Source organism: Anser cygnoides, chromosome 22 (assembly GCF_040182565.1).
Source record: "Anser cygnoides isolate HZ-2024a breed goose chromosome 22, Taihu_goose_T2T_genome, whole genome shotgun sequence".
Taxonomy (NCBI): Eukaryota; Metazoa; Chordata; class Aves; order Anseriformes; family Anatidae; genus Anser; species Anser cygnoides.
In genome coordinates, this window is record NC_089894.1 from 5,628,768 (window position 1) to 5,650,201 (window position 21,434).

General features: G+C 56.2%; 1 protein-coding gene across 2 annotated transcripts; it reads right to left on the bottom strand.

Annotated features, from left to right (window-relative positions):
- Nucleotides 1-7,149: 7,149 nt before the first annotated feature.
- Nucleotides 7,150-20,379, bottom strand: LIMD2 (LIM domain containing 2). Of its 2 annotated transcripts, none has more exons than XM_048046551.2 (5): nt 19,989-20,379; nt 11,384-11,547; nt 8,790-8,834; nt 8,410-8,549; nt 7,150-7,939 (listed from the first exon to the last, which is right to left on the bottom strand). In XM_048046551.2, exons 1-5 carry the CDS (start codon nt 20,362-20,364, stop codon nt 7,780-7,782), a joined length of 885 nt encoding a protein of 294 aa, XP_047902508.2. In that variant the 5' UTR covers nt 20,365-20,379; the 3' UTR covers nt 7,150-7,779. The 2 variants fall into 2 exon arrangements, with proteins under 2 accessions (XP_047902508.2, XP_013052255.1); XM_013196801.3 differs by lacking the exon at nt 19,989-20,379 and adding an exon at nt 13,493-14,091 and having other exon boundaries at nt 11,403-11,547.
- Nucleotides 20,380-21,434: the final 1,055 nt, after the last annotated feature.

Below are 21,434 nucleotides of genomic sequence, written 5' to 3' on the forward strand. Positions count from 1 at the left end.
AACAGTTGTGAGTCTGAGCAGGAAAATGTCTGATTTCCATCAGAGAGGAGCTTGGGGGAATGGGGACTTTGGCTATCCATGAGTTTGTTAGGAAGCAAACTATTGGCATTTTGGTCTTGGTGTGACGATTCTGTGCATTCCAGGTTACTAGCTTCTTCTCCACTAAATCTGGTCTTTGCCTATTCTAATTGCTGTAGGTTGCAGCACTTTGAATTTTTTCACATTTTTGGAGTGGTATTCCAAAGAACTTGAAGATGCTCCAAAGAGGTTCCTTTGCCATTAATTACCAAAACAAGATAACCCAAAGGGAAATTGGTACCTGCTCAGGTGACACACGTTATTTCCAAGTGCCAAGAGAGCCAGGATAACCTGTGAAACCTCAGTAACTCTATCCCTGCTGTACAGGCTTTCATTGGTAGGCAAAGGCACATTTAAAGCTGTGCAGGGGCAGCTGAATGAGATCCCAGTGACTGGTTATTAGGTTCATAGCTGCTGGGTGGAAAGGTTTTATGTATTTGATTATGTAGGCCTGTGGCTGTCACCTTGGTACCTGCCCTTGGAGCTGGGAGTATTCAGTCTGTCTAATATTCAGAGGAAAGATTGGTGTTGTCTGTGGTTTAATGGCGTTTGGGCTTCAGCTCTCTAAACCCCAACCTTGTTCAGGAGCAAATCTCACCAAGCAGCTCTGAATTCCCCAGTTAGAAAAGGCAGATGCCTAGGAGGCAGTTTAGAAAAGGACATCGTTGTGTGTTAACACCTGTCTGACATAAACCATGCAGAGCAGGGAGAAATTGCTTTAACCTGGATTGTGCAGAAGACCTTGAACCAGTAGTCTATATATACCGACCGGGGGCTTGCAGTGCAAAGCCAGGCCAATGTATCGTTTTATTTACAATAAAATTATCATTTATATGAAAGTCTTTCTGGTGGTTGTTTGCAATGTAGTGTCTGTTGCTTCCCATGTAAATGATGCTTCTGGATAAGTAGATAAGGTAACAAGTTTTCCTCCTAACCGAGGACCTTAACTGAAGGAAGAAATCTTTCATTTCAGGAATTTATATTTTGGGACAGATGGAGAAGTGTCCTATTTATGAAGCATTGCTTCTTGGATCGGGTAAGTGTGTGTCATCTACAGGGCTGCCTCTCATGAAGGTTACATTCATCCATTGTCTCTCTTCAGAGAGGTAGAATGGCTCTGTCTAGGTATTATATATAAACCACAACACCACTGCCCCTGTTGTAGAGTGTAAAAATAGCTGTCTTCGTTTCACGTTCCAGGAGAGTAGCTGAGCTGGTTCATTAGCGCTTCATTTGGAGATCCTACTGATGGAGAGCAGAAGCTGAGGCTTGCGTTTGGATTGTGCTGTGGTGGTGAGTTCTTTAGTCCGGGCCTGGGTCTGTAAATGGCCCTAATTCATCGGTGCCTACGAGGGCAGATTGTCATCAGGTGTGGGAGAGGGACCTGGGCAGTTCACAACAAGACTGTGAGGAGAAGGTTTGTGTGGCAGTGTCTGCCGTGGAGCGTTTTACTTGGGAGTACCCCTGAGGAGGTAAGGTTAAGTGGGTAACTCCAGTTCTAGCTCATGAAGCTCAGCCTGCTTGGAAACATGTTTGTTCTACATATCTGGAAACGGTTCCTGAATTGTTCCTCCTTTGAATGTGTTGCCATTTTAGAAAGCAAAAATTGGAGGAGTGTGGCCTCTGGGCTTCAGGCAAATGTCACGAGGTCCTCTGCCAGAACTGAAGCCTCCCAGCAAAAGTGGGGGAATCTGGGTAGCCTCGCATTTGGTGTGCTAGGGATTTGGGACAGGGTAAGCTTAGCTGTCCTGGAGTAGGGCAAGGGAGTGGGTGACCACATTTCCAACTATTTTCAGGCTTTATTTTTTTCCAACATACTATCTTAGGAAAGGACAGAAATAGTGCTCCTATAAAATTCGTCTACACTACTTGCTCAGATACTCATTTTTTCCTGGTACTGTTCTCTCTGTTTATGTGTCTCCTCGTCTTCATTGTCGCTGCCACTTGAGCACAGTGGTTTGAATGCCAGCGGGGTCCCTTGGGATGCTGGCTTCCCCAGGCCCTAACCACAACCTTCCCTGTAGTCGCCTTTTCCCAGGCCAGGCTATAGCTAGTTGCTATGCCAATTAAATACTGCAATATTTGTTAATGTAAATTATGAACAGATAAGAATAAATGGGTTAACAAGCTGATGCAATAAAAGCCCTGGTACATGAAAGAAGTACATGCGTGGCACTTGTGTGCTCTTCCATAACAGATGAGAACCAGACAATTGAAGCTGTCCCAGAATAAAAATGTCATGTGGAATTAGAAATAACCATCTCCCGCTGCTTCCTGACACCCTCTCTGTGTGTTAGAACCTGTACTGAAGGAGAAACTTAGAAACCTGCAGGCCCTGAAAACCACTGTTACTGCAAGAGATCCTTCTCAGAGCCGATGCCTTCGTTCTCCTCCCCACTTGGTTTGTTCAGCAGTAACATTTTCCCACTCTACTCTGTGCTGGTGCGGCCTCACCTCGAGTACTGCGTGCAGTTCTGGGCACCACAGTACAAGAAGGACATTGAACTGTTGGAGAGTGTCCAGAGGAGGGCGACGAAGATGGTGAAGGGCCTAGAGGAGAAGACATATGCGGAGCGGCTGAGGTCACTGGACCTGTTCAGCCTGGAGAAGGGGAGGCTGAGGGGAGACCTCATCGCGGCCTACAGCTTCCTCACGAGGGCGAGTGGAGGAGCAGGCGCCGATCTATTCTCCTTAGTGACCAGTGATAGGACCCGCGGGAATGGTGTCAAGCTGCAGCAGGGGAGGTTTAGGCTGGACATCAGGAAGAGGTTCTTCACCGAGAGGGTGGTCGCCCACTGGAACAGGCTCCCCAGGGACATAGTCACTGCACCAAGCCTGTCGGAGTTAAAGAAGCGTTTGGACTGTGCACTTAGGCACGTGGTCTGAATTTTTGGTTAGACCTGTGTGGTGCCAGGACTTGGACTCGATGATCTTTATGGGTCCCTTCCAACTCAGGATATTCCATGATTCTATGATTCTGACATTTGCTTTGTGAACAAGAGATGCACACCTCAGGCCTGTAGGATGGCATGTTTTCCCCCGGACTCCCCTCCCACTCGCCCCTCTAGGAGGTAGCTAATTTCCAGAAGTACAGCATGTGCTCCTGACTTGAATCTTCACCATGCCTGTCCTTGGGTGGTGTTGGAGCCGGAGCTGGGAGAGGAAAATGACTCCAAGCTTGGGTTGAAGGTGGATACGATCAGCCCCAAAACACTGATCAATGCACAAAAGAAATGCAGCTAAAAACCTCCACTGCCTTTATGTTTTCGTGGTAATTTGTGTTACATGTATAGCGTGGCTCAAGGGAAGGTGACTTAAGGTAAGTTTCCTCTTTAAAGCCAGAGCTAAACAGTTCTGAAGCAAATGTAATTTTAAATCTCTGAAGAGATTGGTTATACTACTCTGCTGTGGCTATTTCTGTGAGGATAGTAAAGTCTCAGCTAGGAACAACGTCTTCTGGATTTAATATCGCTTGGGTGTGGGTGTATTGCATTATATCCAGGAAATGCTGGCACGGTTAGCTGTCATGTCACTTGTTCTTCTGGTGCTGATCTCTGCCTGGTGCTCTGTGTCGTATCCAAAACTGGACATCTGGATGGTATAGATATAAAAAGGATTTTTACTGATTTTTTTGTACCCCTCCAAAAACCATTTTTTTTATTACGTGAATTTATTGGCTTGAATTCTTAGGCTCTGTAAAAGGTCCTTTCTTGAGCTGAAAGGCAAGCTGGCTAACAGGGAAGCCTTGAGCTTGTATGGAAAAGGAAAGAGAAAGCTGTGGTGTGTGCAATACAAATAAAGGTTTTTGGGCGCCTGTCAGTTTCGTATTGTCAGTGACAAGACCAGATCTGTGCTGTGGAGGGAAGGAAATGCAGGTGGCAGTCTGCCATTGTCTATGATTCAGATGAAGCCAGTGTTGCAGGAGTCGTCAGTATCCCCTGGAAGAGCCTTTTGCTGCTATTAAAGGTGCTGTTCTCAAGCTCTCTGTTGCCTTGTAGCCCAGCGGGTCACGCTTTCACTGCAGCTCTCGCTGCTTCCCTCGCTCCTGTGCTGGGGTTAAGCTGCTTTCACTGTGCCGGAGCAACAAAAAGCGGCCCCAGCAGGGACAAGGACACGACTTGGAAAGAATTCCAGGTAGCTCATCTCTGCACGAGTGGGTGCAGGTCCTGTGCAGCTTCCTCGAGTAGGTCTGTGTGCAGCATCGTCCCCCTAGCTCTTGCTTCACTTACCGAATAGCGCTGGCTGCTTTCTGAACCCAGCTGATGCTCCTTATCGCTCTGGAGCATCTTTGTCCCAGGCGGGCGTGGGGTGCCGCTGTGCGGTGCTGCTGAGCTGCTCCACGGGGAGCACAGGGTGCTTTCCCCCTCGCTCAGCTTCTCCAAGTTGATGGCTGGCTTCTGGCCACTCCAACTAAAAAGCTGTCGTAGTGTTTGGCAGCTGTGTACGCTGGGAAGCTGTGGTCTTTCTTTTCCTCTTGGTACTTAAGCTGTTAAATCTTACACTTACGTGGGGTCTGAGCACCCTGGATCCTAGGAGCTGCAGGCACGCAGCACCAGCAGATCGCCGGGCTGGACTGCTGTTCAAGGGAGGCTGGTGGCAGCTGGGAGGAGGAAAGATGGCTTTTGTGCTTAAAGACAGAGATTTGAAGCAAGGGCATCGCGGTGAGAAGTGAATCTTTAATCTTTGTCTTATAAAAACCTCTCTGATGAGAAATTTCAAGCTGGGGTTTCTGTACTGCTGCTTCTTGGTACTCCCTGGGAACGTGAAGTGTGCATTGTCCTCTGTGCAGTGTACCCGCCTTCAGACTTACCAGGCAGATCAGATGAGCACAAAGCATTGTTTAAAACATCTTCCCATGTATATTACCACCAGGATTTCCCTGTGTACAGAGCTGGGCACGTTCATCAGGGAGGCAGGAGTTTGCCGTTAGCTGCTTTATGTGCAGCAGCCCTTCTGTGAAGGGTAGCTGGGTCGATTTCGGTTGTACCCGGGTGTGAATTTGATATTAATCAGATTTCCTTCCGTCCCCTGAACTGTGCCTGGGTCAGCTTGCTGAAGCCCATTTTGGTGATACATAGGATGTTGGTTTGTGTTCTCCGAATGAGAAAAGGGGACTGTGCAGAAAGCAGTGATACAGGAGATACTGTATCTTTTTGATCTATATTCAAAAGACGTGGCACCTCGCGGTCTTTTATCTGTTCCCTCTGTTTCTGCTGTATTGCCAAGAGTTTGCCGTGCCTGTATGAGAAAGGGGTATGGAAAGGTGTGATTGTAAAGATTGCTACTGTCTTTAGACAAAATCCCAAATTTCAGTTTTTAGAGTGAAGGGAGGGAGAGAAACAGAACATCATTGTTCTTCCTGTTTGATGTGGGTTTTGTTTTTTTTTTTTAACTGAAAGCCTAACACTTGGAAGCTTTTTTCTCCCTCCCCTACCCCAAAATCATCTAGTATAGTTTAAAATTCTTTGTATATAATTTCCCTGCTGTATGGAAAAGAGCAGCAGCCTGCCAACGTGAGAGAATGGGGAAGTGAAGCCAGCACGAAACAGGAAACGAAATCGAGGAGTCTGCTTTCATTTTCTAAGCCGGGGTTGCAGAAGGAAGGGACCAGAACCTGACGGGGTCACGAGGCCCCCTGCACTGAGCAGCAGGCGCTTGGTGCTTTCGTTTGTATTACAGTGAATCCTACAGGGTTGGTCAGGAAGTGGCTTTTGTTATGGTGTAAGCGTGGTGTGTGCTGCATGGCTTTTGGTGTGAAGAGGAGTCAACAGCTCCCGTGCGATTGCGGTGGTTAGAAGCACTTTGTGAGGCTCAGGCTCCAGGGTCTCTGTGTCTAGTCCTTGCTGTGCTGGCACTGGAAATCCCCAAGCAGTGCCCACCCCACAGACCTGCCTGCAAAACCTTTGAACTAACGAGGAGAAATGACTCCTCCGCCAGGAGGGACATCGAGCTCCTGGGGTCATCCAGCAGGCCTCTCCTCCGAGATCTGGTGGGACTGTGAGAGGCCTAGAGGGAACGGCCTCACGTTGCGCCAGGGGAGGTTCAGGTTGGAAACCAGGAGACATTTCTTCTCAGGAAGAGTGGTCAGGCATGAAATTAGGAGAAATTTCTTCTCAGAAAGTGCAGTCAGGCATTGGGACGGGTTGCCCAGGGAGGCGGTGGAGTCACCGTCCCTGGGGATGTTCAAAGAACGGTTGGACGTGGTGCTTAGGGACATGGTTTAGTGGGTGACATTGGTGGCAGGGGGACGGTTGGGCAAGATGACCCTGGAGGTCTTCTCCAACCCTAATGATTCCATGACTGCAGCCTGCTCCACCAGTGAAGGAGAGCCGTGGAGGAGCCTGGCCATCTGCACATACCCCAGGCCCAAAAGGACTGAGGGTGAAGTATTGAGGCCTCCAGCTCCCCCGGGAGGAGCACCACGGTTACCTGGGTTAAGACACATCTGAAGAGGCACCGTCGGTTTCCCAGCCCATCCCCATCTGTTCCCCTCCTTGGTGGTTTCTTGGCTGGGTCTGGGTTCTCCAGCAGCGTTTGGTGGTGGACAGGACCTCAGCAGGAGCTGGTGTTGGGCTCTGAGCAGGCCCTGAAAGGCCCAACTCCCTCAGTATTTAAAGCCATGAGGTTCCTCACTGCCTTCTCTTTCAAGCTAGCCTTGTAAATCCGTGTGTGTGGAGGCAGCAGGTAAATTATAATTAAATGCAAACCCACCTGCTTTCCCTAATTCCATTGCACTAGGTCTCCGGCCTGACAGGTCTTGCCAGGGGAAGCAAGCAAGCCACGAAGTGTACGCAGGGCAAAAGGGCAGCTATAATTCACATGGCAGTGAATTCCCTTTGAGGGTGGTCTGGGCTCCATGTGGAAGCTGACGTGGTTACAACTGCAGCTTCGGGTCAGGGCTTGTAGCTCACAGGGTAGTGATGCTGCTCAGGATTTCACATCACTCAGGATTTCCACACCCAGGAATAGTTTCTTGGGACTTTATGGGCAGAAGCTGTTTCCACAGCAGCTGCCCAGACCTGACCGCTGCTCCCACCTCCCCGTGTCCCCGGGAACACAGGACAAGACAGGGAAGGCTTGGAAACCTTGTATTACAAAAATAAAAGAGCGCATGGCGCAGTGTCACACGTGAAGCCCTGCCGGGCTCCAACGCAGAACGTACCAAAGAAAGGCAAATATAAAAAAGACAGACACTGTTAAACAGTCGCAGGGCAACATCCTTAAGGCTGAACAATCCCAGCTGAACGGAGCTGATGTAAACCAAAGACCCTCCTTATTCAGAGCCCCAACAAGGCAGAATCGGTGTGGCAGGAGCTGGGAGCTCTGCTCTAACTTACAGGCTAGGTTGGGGCTGGCTCTCAGAGCCCCCAGGTCTCCTTTTCCGTGGTAGCAGGCCTGAAATGTGTGAACAGGGCTGGGGCATTCCCATGGGGGCAAGTGCTTCTGGTCTGATCTCATCAGGGAGGGAGGGCTTCAGGTTTGGGGGCTACACCCTGCTCACCTCCGCCCTGTCCTTAGGGTCTGCAGGACCCTTCTAGACATCCTCCAGAGGCCTCAAAATCGGGCTGCCTCCCTTCCCTTACCGCCCACGGGCGCTTGGGGTCCCCTTTGCTTTACATCAGCTCAGTTAGCTGCCGGCTCAGCAGTGCTCCGCGCCATCTCTGCTGGGCTCCATCCAGGGAAGGCTGGGCTGGGTCCCACTCACGCCGTCTTGGTCCCGCTCTCCACTTCCTTGTGCACCCACAGCTCTTTGTGCTGCTTGCGCCCGAAGCCCTCGTCGTAGTTGCCTTTGCTCTTGAAGAGCTGCTGGAAGTGGGGCTTGCAGTAGAATTCCCCGTGGAGCGCCGCGTAGCTGCCCAGGCTGGGGAAGGAGAAGGGGTTGGGTGGGCAGCGGGGCGCAGCTGGGGGTGCCGGGGGGCTGGGAGGCTCAGAGAGGGGAGGAAGGAGGAGGGAACATGCTGCCCCATAGCAGGAAGGGCCAGCTGCCTGCTCAGGGCTGCTCGGGGTCTTGGGGCTGCTGTGAGCAGCTTTAAGGGGCTGCAAAGAGGGGTCCTGCAGGGCGGCTCAGCCTTTGCCCTGTGTCACCTAGGAGGAAGCTCTGGCATCCCCGTGGGGCTCTATCCCTGCTCTCGAGGGGAAAAACTCTTCTTCCATACCAGGTGGGATTAAACTGAGACTTGGGACCAGATGGGACCACAGCCCTTCATGCTGTGATCGGGAGATCGAGGGCCTATCCCTTCCCTACAAGAGGAAGGGCTGCGGTGGGCAGGTGGGTGCACTTTTTGGAAGAGCCTCCCCTGCCCCGTCTCGGCGATACCTGGCACGGCTCACCTGAGCTTGGCGTGGCAGTGCTTGCAGCAGAAGCAGGCGTTGTGGAAGACAAATTTATCCGCCACCAGCCGCTCCATGGGATAGACGGTCTTCTGGCAGGCAGTGCACATCTCCTTAACCTGCGCCTTCAGGCTGAAGGACTGGGCAAGGGGAGAGCAAAGAGAAAAGAGGGTGAGGAAGGGGGTTTGGAGGTCTGGTGCCCATCTCACCGTGCAGCCGCCTTCCACATCATCCCTGCTACCATTTGCTGGAGCACCGATAAGCCTGAAACAGCCCACCGTCGTCTCCACTGACACTGGGCTGGATTGGTGCTCAGGCTTTAGGTTTCCATCCTCTCCCCCTCGCCATGAAGCAGAAGAGCGCAGTAAAGCTGTAGGTACCTTGGAGCGCTGCACCGTGCTGCCTCCTGAGTTGTTCTTTGCCTCCTAAGGAGAGATGGAGCAGAGAAATCAAAATGAGAGCCTGGACTAAGGGGCTCGGTGCTGAGCTGTGCTAAAGGAGGAGCAGCAGAGGATTTGTAAGGGCAGCTGAGCAACAGGACCTTGGGGCACGCCAGCAGCCTCTGCCTGGCCATCACAGCACCCGGTGGCAGTCTCTGAACTCATTTGCCCAGAGGCCGTGACCTCAGTCAGGTCCCGGTGTGCAAGTGACTGCTTGCACTGTGCTGCTTCTCCTGAAGTGACGAGAAGGAGGAAAGGAAAATAGAATAAGAGGGAAAGTCATTTATATATTGCAGGGAGCGAACTCGCACCAGGAGGCTGTGGGACTTCCTTGGGGCCGTGGGCACAGAGCGGCCAGCTCTGCCATCCAGCACTGCTCACTGAGGCTTGGATGCAGCACATGCCGTGGCTTCGTTTCGTCTGGGACCAAGACGTAGCAAGCACACCGGCTGCTTTTTTTTACCAGAGGCAGCACATGAGCACAGACCCAGGGGGTGTCACGCTGTTGGCACTGCAGAGCACAGCCCCGGAGTCGTGCAGTTGTCCCCATCTGCAGGCAATCGCTGTCCTTGGCTACCTACCATGCACATCTCAGGCCCACAGGGCTGGCATTAGCCCCTCAGTGAAGCAAAGGAGTGCAGCTGAAGCATCCCTGCTTCAAGATCCCTTGGGACAGGGAGGGGGAAAGGGCTTTGCAGAGGGGCTGCAGCAGACCCTGTAGCAAAACCCCTCTCTGACCCGCACTGGGAAGCATCACGTGCTGCCTGGTAAGCCCCTTAGCTAACAACAGCTCTGTTTGGGTGTGGGATGCTGCTCATGTCCCTTCTGCCCAACAGCTATTTACCCCACGGGGCTGGAGAGCGATAATTAACGCTTCTCATGCTGGAGGCGCACTGGGCTCCGCCAGGTTTTTTCCCGCAGTGGGAGGGTGCCAGGCTGGCCGTGTCCCCGTGGCACAGCCGGGGTGCCCCTCGCCCTCACGAAGCGCGTTGTGCTGGGTGCCCCTCGCCGGATGTTTTGTGTCTGAGCTCCCCTGCTGGCGCTGCTATCAGCCAGGCGCTGCTGCGCTGCGCAGGAAACGCCCGCGCCGTGGCTGAGGCCGAAAAGCTTTCAAAAACCCCCGCAGACTGCACGTGTGTGGGGCAGGAGGGGGAGCGGGGCACAGGCAGGGCTAAAGATGTGCTCTGCTGCCTTCAGCTGCTTGGCGGGGGGATGTTGCTCAGCCCCTGCAGCTGTGGGGGGAGCAGCAGGGCAGATGCAGGCACCGAGGTGCCCAAACCTCTGCCCCCAGCATCTCCAAGCGAGGTCTCTGCGCGTCCACAGGGGTCCCATCGTGAAGTCCCTCTGGTCTGCAGCTGCAACAGCCCATCACCTCCCTCTCCTCCTCCTCCTCGCTTGCCCCCTGGCTCAGTCACCTGCAAGCCTCCCTTTGCACTGACGAAAATGCCCCCTTCTTCTTTCAGTCGGGAACAAAGGCGTTTTTTAGTGCGTTTTTTAGCCGGTGTGAGCCAGCCGGGGCTGCTTTGTGACAGCCTCCTTCATCCTCTGCACTCCTCGTTGCCAGGGCAGTGACCTGGGAGCATCACCGCGCCGCCTCCGCGTCCTCCCCCTTGCCGCTGCCTTAGCTCTGCTTGGGCAACGCGCCCCAGCTCTCTGCCCCCAGCGTGATCTCCCACCCCCATCCCCCCTGCTTTGCCCTTCCTCCGTTTCTCCTTTGTATTTTTGGAAGCAGTTTGTCTAAGAGACCCACAGGAAGCTCTCCCTTCGCTAAGCTGCCTCTTCAGACGTTTCCCAGCTGCTCGCGCTGACTGAGGTCTGCGCCGTGGTTTTTCTCCCTCCTGCTTGCACAAGGCTGGAGGGGAAAGTCAAAATCAACAGAGGGACACGGGCAGCGGGGAGACTCGGGCCCCGTAAAACTGGTTGCGTCCCTCGGCACTGCTAAAGCAACCCCCGGTGCTCTCCGGAGGTTAGGGCTTGATGTACTCTTTCTAGGCTCAGCTGACCAGAGCGAAGGAAAGCGCTGCTGCTTTGGAGCTGGATCACATCCGTTCCCAAGGCTACAGGCAATCCACCGCCGCTCGTCACTTCTCGGCAGCCTCCTGGCTCCGATCAGGCTCACTATCTATTTCTATTTCGTATCTGATCCATCCTCCCCCGGGGAAGGGCCGTATCCTGTCCCAGCAGGGGATGTTCTTGAGCTTTTATGTTTTTCCATCTCCGATCGCTCCAACCCTAAGCAGCTCGCATGCTCTCAATTGTGATCGCCGAAAGCCATGGAAACACAAACAAACAGCCGGGGACTCAAGACAAGAGCAGGGTGAGGAACGGGCTGGGCCAGCGCCGGGACGCTGGCTCCGCAACGTGCTCAGCGAACAGCACCTTCTGCTGGAACATCCCTGCCCCTGGTCCTCTTGTCTCAGTAGCAGCGACTGCGCCTTTGATGGCTCTAAAATGCCAAGTCCTGCACACAGCTTCCGTGCCCAACCTTCCACCCCGAGAACAAACCCAGCTGGTCTGGAAATTCGCATACAAACCACGGGGGACGCGACGTACATGAGCCGGGGGGGTGCTGGTGGCTTCCGTGGCCTGGAACATGGTCCCTTGCCCTCCTCCGTCCGCTTGATCCTGAGCTTGAAGCTTGTGGCCCGACGGTCCCTGGGGAGGTGGCTGAGTGGTGCAAGGTGGCCTCTTGCAACACCTGGAAAGGAAACGTCAGCAGGATGAGGCCGGTTTCGTCACCCCGAACCCAGCAGCTGCTCGGCTCTGCAGGAGCTGGTGCCTGCTCACAGCTTGCTCTGTGGGGTCGGGGCAGCCTCTGGGGTACGGGATTCCTGGGGCACACCCGGCAGGAGGTGCAGGTCTGGGGTACGGCTGGGTTAGGAACCCGGCAGGCGATCTTGGGTGCTGAGCTGAGCCTAGCATGCAGCTCACTACCTCTAGTCCCCTTTCCTACGCAAAGATATTGGGCTAGGATGGCAGAGGGAGACGTGTAAATGTGACAGCTTCTGCAACCAGCCTCCAAACCACGCATGGAAGGCGATCACCAGGCAATGGCCAAGCTGTTGGCAGCGAGGATAAAGGATGCAGCTCCCAGCCAGAGCTGCTGTCCTGCCCAGGCAGTGAAACTAGAGCCCGGAGTTTCGCTGATGCAGCCACCAAAGGATTGGCGATGCTAAAATCACAAAGACGGTGATTTTAGTCTAACTGTAACCCAGAAAAGCCTCGCTGAGCAGAGATCACAGCTCAGCGGAGTGGGTGGCAGGGACTTTGTCCTTTCGGGGTGCCCACGTTGCCTTGAGGCTGAGAGCGGTTCCCTTAGAGGCTGTGGCCTCCGGGTGATGTGCTGAGCGTCCGGGAGGCTGAGTTCAACGCGCCTCTGACCGCTTTTAATGCAGCACAGAACAAAACAAAACAAAAAAGCCACCAGCATTGCAAACCAGCTCCTTTGGTACAAGATAAAAAGGCACTGACATCCTCACGGGGGTTTCCCCGTTGCACCTTAACTTCAAAACACCCAAAAAAGGTCAGGGTTGGTGAGCCCTGTTCTGCACATGCGGAGCTGAGCACCACGAGGTGCAGAGGGAGGAGCAGAGCAGCAGATGCTGAACCCGTGGCCTTAACCCCCGACCCCCCCCATGTTGTCCTGGGTGCAAACGGGAGCAAAGGGGTGGCTCTGCAGGGACAGGGAGGTGCTGGGGGCTGGCAAGCCAGCACCCCACGCTCTTGCTGATCTTGGGTTTGGGGTTTGGAGGGCTCTTTGGTCCCCCAAAAGTCCCAACACTCAGCAGCTGGTTTCAGGCGTGAGTGGCGCCCAGCTGAGCACCCAAAATTAGCGGCTGCTTTCGGAGTTCAGCTTTGCTCCGGGTCCTGAGCAGCGGCAGAGGAGCCAGGCTCACCCTCGCAGGCCAAGGGACTGGGCAGCCCCTGCTGCAAACGTTTCAGAGCTCCGGCTGAGAACACAACTCCGATTTTACCTAAATCATTTCCCGTCTCCTCTGCGGTTCACTTGTTATTTCCTGCTCGCGAGCAGGGCGGGTGGTGGTGCACACAGGCAGCTGCCGTGGCCCATGCGCACCGTGGGCTGGGCAAACGGGGCTGGGGGCGCAGCCCGAGCCCACGGCCCCTCTCTGCCCCCCGTGTCCTGGCGCAGCACCTCCCCTCTGACACCTCGGGGGTGTGCACGGTGCCTAAAGCACAGCACAGACCCTAAGAGGAGCCTGAGGAACCCAGAAAACCCTGCTGATTTGCACCAGCCACGTGCCTCGAGCACAGATGCACAACCCTTGCCCTTCTCACCTGCCTTTCACCCTCTCCCCTACAAGCACATCTCCACCCCCAGCTTCCCTTCCCCTTCCCCTCACAGCTCATCTTCCTCCCCTACCCCAGCTGCCTCCTCCCCATTTTCCCCCCTCTCCACCCCTCTCCCCCCCACACACACTCCCTGGCTCCTTCCACTTCCCATTTTTCCCTTCACCTCTTTTCCCACATGCAGCCTCCCCCCAGACCCCAAACCCTGTTCCTTCCCACACCGTCGCAGTTAACCTGACCCGCGGTTTGATGCTCTCCCCCCAGACCCACCCCCCATGCTCCTCCATCCCTCTGCCCCCCGTCCCTCCCCGCACGCCCTGCTCCCAGCCCCGTACCCGCGCTCTCCCAGGCTTTGTTTCGATCCACGTGGCGTAGCAGCCCCGCGGACACGAGCAGAAGTTGCTAAACGTCCTTCCTGCCGCGGGGCAGGAGGCAGGAGTACAAATCTCGCAGGGGAAGGGTGTGCTGAAGCGATAAGGGAAACACGACGAGTTCGAGACCACAGGAGGGATTCTCAGAGGCTCCCAGCTGCTGTCATCGCTGTTTCAGGGAGGGGTTGGTCTGTCCAGGGGGGGATTTGAGCCCCAGGCAGTAAACACACGCAGAGGAACCCCAGTGGCACAGGCTTTGCTTAAGGACACATTGCCACGTAGGTGTTGGGAAGTCTTCACGTTGCCAGGGCAATCCCCCAGCGCTCTGGAGGGGCTCACCGATTTTCTGAGGACCACAGGACAGCATCCGTGGCAAGGCAAGGAAGCCACGGCCAAGTCAGTGCTGAAGGCTGGCACTAGAACTGCTCGGTCTGACTTCTCCAAACCTCTCTGCCCCAAGCCTCTTAGCCACCTACCCAGCCCAGGAAGAGCAGGACACAGTACTGGCTTCTCCTAATCATGCAGCCAGCGATTTCGGGCTCAGGTTGGGATGAGAACACCTTCACCCTGCACGTGCTGCCCTTCCTGCGTCCGAGGACCCTCCAAACTGGGCTTGTGCCCTGCTCAAGGGGGCTGGAGCAGCCAGGTGGCAGCGCTGGTGGCCGCAGTGTGGCGAGCACAGAGGGGCTTGGGTCTCAGAGGGGTTTGGGTCTCAGAGGGGTTTGGGTCTCGGTGGCACTGGGGCCAGCAGGATGCGCTCAGCACCCAAGCTGCCAGCTCCAGCTGCTCGCAGCTCACTGCCAGCAGTGCCCAGCCTGGCTCTGGGGGGTTTCTTGGTGCTCTCAGCAAGCTGGTTTTTAGCTCAGGACCTCAGGGTTGGAGCTCGTGTGGAACCTGCAGGGGACGTGTGCCTGCCGCCGTGTGAAAACAGCCGGAGAGGTGCCGCAGCTCCGCCTTTTGGCACTGACCAAGGAGCTCTTTGGGTTGAGGAAAGCAGTGCTCAGCCCAGAAGCTGCCTGCTCACAGCAGCGTTTGTCCCGTCCCCGCTCACCTTCCTGCTTGGCCCCTGGAGACAGACATTAAGGACAGGGAAGCGTTTGGAGCGGCCCCTCCAGGAAATTCCCCAACCGACTGGAGGATGGCGGCATCCCCCCGACCACAACCTGCCTCCAAAGCAGCCAGGCCAGGCGTGGGGTTTTTCCCCCCTCCTCCTAAACCAGCAGGGCCGCCCAGGCTGCCCTCAGTGCCTCGCCAGCCCGGTCCCACGGGGCCCCCGGCGCAGAGCAGCCCGCTGCTGGCTGAACGCCTCTCCGAAAGCCGAAGGGTTTCCGCTACAGGAAAGCAACGTGACTGCAGAGGGCGAGAGGCCCCTCTCTGCCATATGGTTCCCATTAGCAGCCCTGTGAAGTGAATGTTTACTGCTGGGATCGCTGGGCCACGGCAAGAGGCTTTCCCAAAAACCAAACGCAGCACGGGTGATCCGGGCCCCTTCCTTCCTCGTGTCCCAGGAGGATGCTGAGCGTCCCTGGCAGCACGGCGAGGCACGGGCAGGGGCTCAACACCTCGGAGAGGCTGTCAAGCCTCTCCCCCATGAAACTGAGCACCGCCGATGTCCCTGTGATCGTGTGCAGGATCAGCGCAGCTTACACACGCAGGCCAGCCACTGACCAGCTCAGCGCCCGGCTTTGTGGCAGGGCTGCAGGGGAGGAGCTGGATGAGGCCAACCCCAAGCCTGGGGGTCACCAACTCGCTGCACAGCCGGGCCCTGTTTCTACAGCCCTGGGGAATCACAGCCAAACTACACCATGAAGAGCCAGCATCAAACGGGCCAGCACCTGACCAGGGGGCTCAGCACCTCCGGTGCTGATTCAGCTTCTCAAGCATGGAAAGAGAGAGCGAGCTGCATTGGTGGGGGGACGGTGGAGTGAGCCCGGTGGTCGTGACTCCAGCCTTGGCCATGGAAGACTCCGTCAGCTTCAGATCTTGGCTCCTTGTGTGGCTTCAAGCCAACCACTTGACCTCACCAGTATCAGCTTCGGGATGCTTTGACTCAGGACAAAGCACTCCAGGGAGGACCAACAGGGCCACTGGTGCAGACAGCCCTGCCCGGCTCAGCCCCGCCACCCCGAGCTGCTCCTGCCCGCACCCCACGGCCCCGCACTACCTTCCACCAGCCTGCCCCACTAATCCCCTTTCCATCCACGTCCCGCGCCCGGGCTGCCTCCTGAAAGGCTGCCAGTGGGCAGGAAATCTGCAGCTGAAGTGCTGAGGGATGCTGACAAGGAATACTTGTGGGGACGAACAGGGCTGCCTTTGTCAGGGCACCGACAGGGGGACCTGCACACGCGAGGAGCGAGCCCAAGGGGAGCCCCTGTGCACCCCTTCTGCTCTCCCACCTTCAGCCCTGCCCGGCTCTGGCTCCCGGAGGAGGTCACAGCCCTGGAAGGACCAGGGCGAGGGGATCCGGGCTGGTCCAGCCCCTGCCTTGCTTGGAGGGGGCGGCTGAGGCAGGAGGATGCTGCTGGGATCCGTCTGTTTTCCAGGACTGGAAACTGAAGCACGGAGCAGCCCGTTCCTTGGCCCGTGGCCATGTTTTATGGCATCCCTGAAAGGTGAAGGTCTGAAGGGAGTCTCTGCGCCCTGGGATCTCCTGTCTTGCTACGAGTCAAGATTGAGTGGACAAATGCAGCAGAAAGCCCGCTGGGAGGCTGGGATGAGCCTCTTTTCCAGGCAGAGACGAACCTTTCTCATTAATGATAGAGCAAGCAGCAATGGCCAAAATTGCAGGTTGCGAGGTTCAGATTGGACATTAGGCAAGAACACTTCGCAGGGAGAAAGGCCTGGAAGCTCTGCAGCATGGTACTAATCAAGTGCCATATAAACCTGGTGCAAAGAGGCATGGGAGGCAAACAGCAGGCCATGCTCCCTCCCTTCCCTTCTCGTTTTTCCATAATCCCTTCTACAACCTTGTCACGTTCCACCTGGAAAACTCACCTTCTGGTTTCCTGCCTAAATGTTTATCCGTTTCCTGGCATTATGCTCCCAGTTTGCCCACCCTAATGTTTGCTTCCCAAAAGTATTTGTAAAGGCTGTGCCTATCGGCCTCCTCTTTCACCAGGAGAAGCCAACCCCTTTTACTCTGTCTCCAGTCCTCCAGCTGCTTTGGTGGCTCGCTGCAGGCGGGCGGATGCCCCGCACTGGAGGAAATCTCAGACCTTTGTCTCTTGGTACGAATACTTCTCTGGCAGCACAGAAAACATCTGGCCTTATGTTTTCTTCTCTCACCTCTGCCACTAATCCTAGATGCTCGTTGTTCTCCAGTGCCCTCCACTTGCTGAGGTCCCCCTGCCTACAGCAGCTTCTTGTTGCAGCTCCCCGGGCACCTGCCTTGGCTCAGCTCCACTTGAGCCATTTCTAAGAATCTGGCTCACCTTCCTCTCTGCTGATCTGTTTTTTCTCCCCATAAGCAGACCTCCTGCGTCCTGCCAGCATTGCTCCATCTCACCTGGGCACTAAAGGGACTGCTAACACGTTCAATTTTTAGACCTCTCCTTGCGGTAGGATCCAAGTGTCCTCTTTCCACTTTGCTGGCTCATCTTTATCCTCTTTCCTATCTCCACCTGAAGTCATTTCCCTGGGGCAGTGTACCAAGGGCTTTCCTGAAATGTGGACCCATTAGCCCACGTTGTTTTGGAAGCTGGTTATCACATCCAAGGAAGACACCGAGGCAACTTGACGTGATCTGTGTTGAAACCACGCTGCATTTTATTCTGCTTCCCAATCTTTAATTCCTCTTCCAAAACCTACCCTAGAAACTTGCTTTTTATTGTATTCCAACCAATGGACTTGTAATTTCCCATAATTTCCCCTTTCCCCAAACACAACCTGTAAGTGTTACATTGGCTGATCTCCTCCCTTGGAATATCACCGGTAAAACACCGGACTTTGTACTTGCACTTCCTACGTGGGTTAGCTCATATCTTGACCAGAACTCTGAGAGCCCCATCAGCCTGGGAGCTGGTGCTGCTCCACCACCTGCAGCAAGAGCAGGGGTGAGTTCTGCTCCCGAAACCCAAACCACAGCACAACCTCTTCCTGTGGTCCCCCCACACCAGCCCTGAGTGCTGCTGTGTTCCCCAGCGTTTGCTGCCCAACATACGGATCGCATCCAAAAACTCAAGCCACCAAAAATGGCATTCACATGTCAGGTTTCAAAAAAAGCTCTTTCTTTTTGAGCTGACCCGTCTATTCTCCGTTCAGCCCTCACCTCTGTCCCCTCTTGTAGGATTCAAGATGCCATGCAGCCCGGCGTGGGCTGGGGCTCTGCAAAGCAATGGGATTGCAGCGGAGCGAAGAAAGAGCGCGCCGGGCAAAGCGAGCCCTGGAGAGGCTGTGCCAGGGCACACCAGGGCTTGCTGAGGCTCTTGTGTCTGAAAACCCTTGAGCCGGCCATATGGAGAGGGTTATGGGCACACCAGAGGAGTGAAAAACACACCTAACTTGTGTTTAGTAGTGTTTGCAATAATCCCTTCACCCAGCTTTAATGTTTTCCATCGCAGCGCTCTGCTAGCAGCTAGGTAAGCTCTGCAACACCCCCAGACGGCAGATAGAAATGACTTAGCTGGAAAGTGAAAGGCGGACACCTCTGGGAACATGGCAGCTGCCTGACAATGGGCAACGCTCTGAAAGCTGAGGATGGGCAAAAAGGAGAGGAAAAACCCCACCGCGGCTGGGCCCGAAGGGGGTATCTGTAGGCTCGCAGAGCTGACGCGCCGAAGGAAACCAGAAGTGGAACTCCCTTCCCTAACGAGAAGTCTCGTGGGACTTCTGTTGACCAAAAAAGGTCAGCAGCCTTGTTTTGAGCCCGGTGAAAATGAAGATGCATCCCGTCACTTCGCACCCGGTGCCGCGCTGGCCCACGGGGGTCCCTGCAGACCCTCGCTTCCTAACGGGGATTTGATTCTCGCGGGGCTCCCACCGAGGAAGGACATTCACGCGGGGGCAGTTTCAGACTACGCTCAGTTACCCTGCAATTATTATTTTTTAATCTGCATTAATAATGCTGCAGGTGTGCTCTTCCTGGCCTTAAATACGTGGCAGCTCAGCTGGGGCACCAGATGTCTTCCCTGGGAGAGCCCTCGCGCGATGTCTTCGGTGGACAAAGCCCAGCTTCCAAGGCACGATCCAGGCTGCTGAATTAGCCTGCTTTTCCAGAACTGCTGCCCACCCCGCGAACAGAAACCGGTGGAAAAATTGATCAAAAATGTGACCTGCGAGGTAGCTTAGCTGGTCTCAAGTGACCCAAGGGGATTGCGGAGATAAAGCCGGTGGTTACGGCGCAGGACCGCGACCTGGGAGACCTGGGGCTGCTCCCGGCTCTGCTGCTGATTTCGGGGTGATGCTGGGCACATCATTGCATTTTTTTTTCTGTTCCCTTTCCCCTCCCCAGGCTGAAAACAGAGCCGATCTCCTTTGTGAAGCCCTGGGAGATCCCTGGCTGTTCGGGGCTGTGTCAGAGCTCGGGGTATTTGTGTTGTAATTAAATCTCACAGTCGTGCAACAGCCTCCCCCGGGGAAGTGATGAAAGACCTGTCGCTGGGAAGGTTCAGGGCCGGGCAGGATGGGGCGCTGGGAGACACATCACCGGGAATTAGCAGGCATCAGCCGAGGGGGATAAGGGACTTGGGATCTAACAGGTTCCCTTCCATATCTGCTCCTTCCGATCGGCTTAATAAAATGGATCTGTCCAGCCCCCCTCCAGCACGCACTGCAGCGCACAACAAAGAGGGAGCTCAGCCCAGCGCGGGGACGCGAGCCCCGAAACGCTGCGAACCCAGACCCTGCTGGAGCCGTGCCAGCGCCCCCAAGCCCCCGCTCACCCCACAAAGCACCGGGTGCAGATCCTGCACCCCCCCAGCGCACGCAGGGTCCGGGGTGCTCGCCCCCTGCCCCTCCCCAGCAGCATCGCCCCCCCAAAAGGTGCCTGGAGCTCCGGCAGCACCCCCTTTTCCCCTCCTGCCCTCGGGGAGCGGAGCCCCCCCTTGTGCTTCCTCCACCCCAAATCTGCTTCCCGCGCCCCCCTTGGCTGAGCCTCCTCCCAAAGCAAAAGTTCCCGGCGCATCTCCTGCCTGGGGGTCTGACCTCCGGGGGGGGGCCGTGCATAAGGGGGGTGGAAACCCCCACCTGCTGAGTGGCCCTGGCCAGCGGCGCTGCTTTCGGGGCTCCCCCGTCTTCGCATCCCTCCTTTCTCCCCATCCCTTTCTCCCTGGGTGCCTGCCTCTCTCCCTCCCCTCACATCTTCCCTCTCCCCCCCCCCCATTTTCCCCCCCCTCGCCACCTCCCCGACCCAGCCGCCATCCCCACGCCGGGCGAGCCCCAACGCTCCCCAGATTTCGGGGCGCCCACCCAAGCTTTGTCTCCCACCCAGCGGCCCCGTTCTTCCCGGCGGAGCGAGACCCACCATACGCCTGGGCTCCGCGGCGGAGGTGCCGAGCGGGAGGGCTTGGCCCCAGCGGGGTCTGGCCGTCCGTCTGTCCGGCCGTGCCTTTTGGCCGTGCCTTTTGGCCGTGCCTTTTGGCCGTGCCTTTCTCTGCGCTGCAGAGGCCGGGGCTGTGGGCGCGGGAGCGTTTCCTGCGAGCTCCCACGGCCGCCTCGCGAGCCCTTTTTATCGCTCGGCCGCCGCGGTGATTGGTTCCCGGCTTCGTGCCGGCTTCGAGCCGCTGGCTCCTTTGTGTGAAGCCAACCTCTAACCCCAGCCTCCCCCAGCCCTCTCCCCGCGGCCTCCCCAGGCCGGCAGAGCCATGCCGAAGCCCCCGGCCCTCTGAATGTGCCCCCATAATCAGCTCTCACCCAGCCTCTCCCCCCCGGCTCCCTGCCACGTTCCGCGTGCACGGGTGGGCTCCGCTCGAGGCCGTGGGCTCGCCGTGCCTGGCACGAAGCCACGCGAGGCATCCTACAGGGGTCCTACAGGATCTGACCCTCAAGGGTCCCGCAGGATCTGACCCGCCGCAGTCCCCCCCCCCAGCCTCCTGATGGTTTTGGAAACCTGGGTTTTACCCCCGGGAGGGTTTAGGAGCGTGCGTGGGGTGGTGGCGCGTGCGGCGGGCATTTTGTGGCCGGGGTGGGTATTTGGGGTGAGCAGAATCACAACCGAGCATCCCCCCTGCTGCTGCTGGCTGTGGGGCCAAGGGGATGAGGTTTGGGGGCTGGGGGTTCCCCAGAAATAGGGCAGAGGGGCAGGAGCGGTGAGGGTAAGCGCTAATGGTTAAATCTGCAGGGAACTCAGAGGCAAGCTGGGAGCAGGGAATTGGGGATGGGAAGGTGGGCTGGGGTTTGGGGTACCCCCTGGTGCACACAAGGACTTCTCCTTAACCTCCCAAACCCCTCTGGTGTGGGGGAAATGGAGGCAAAGCTTGCAAAGTGCTGCTGGGAAGAGCTTTGGGGTGCATTCGGGCTCCTCGGTGCAGCCTGGGGCTGGGGACGGCTCCGGGTCTGAGCGCGGCGCCTGCTCCCAGCTGCAGAGGCAGGCGATCGGTCGCCGTGCAAAAAAAATAAATCTGTGCAAAAAAAAATCCGTTTACAGGATTTAAGGCAGTGTTTACTGGCCGAGGAGGCGGCAGCGATGCCGTTCGTCACCTCTGTCCCCCGAGCAGCATCTGCGGTGAACGGGCCTGCTGCCACCGGGGGCAAAGGAAAGAGGAACTGGGTAAAATCCGCTGCTGCCAGGCCTGGCGGTGGGGGCAGCGTGCACATGTGTGCACACACACACACTCATGTGCACACAGGTACTTGCACAAAAGCACACGCATGCATGCTAGCACGCTTGTGCACACACGCATGCATGCATGGACACGTGCACACACACGTGCATGCCCCCACACGCACACACACATATGAGCCCACACAT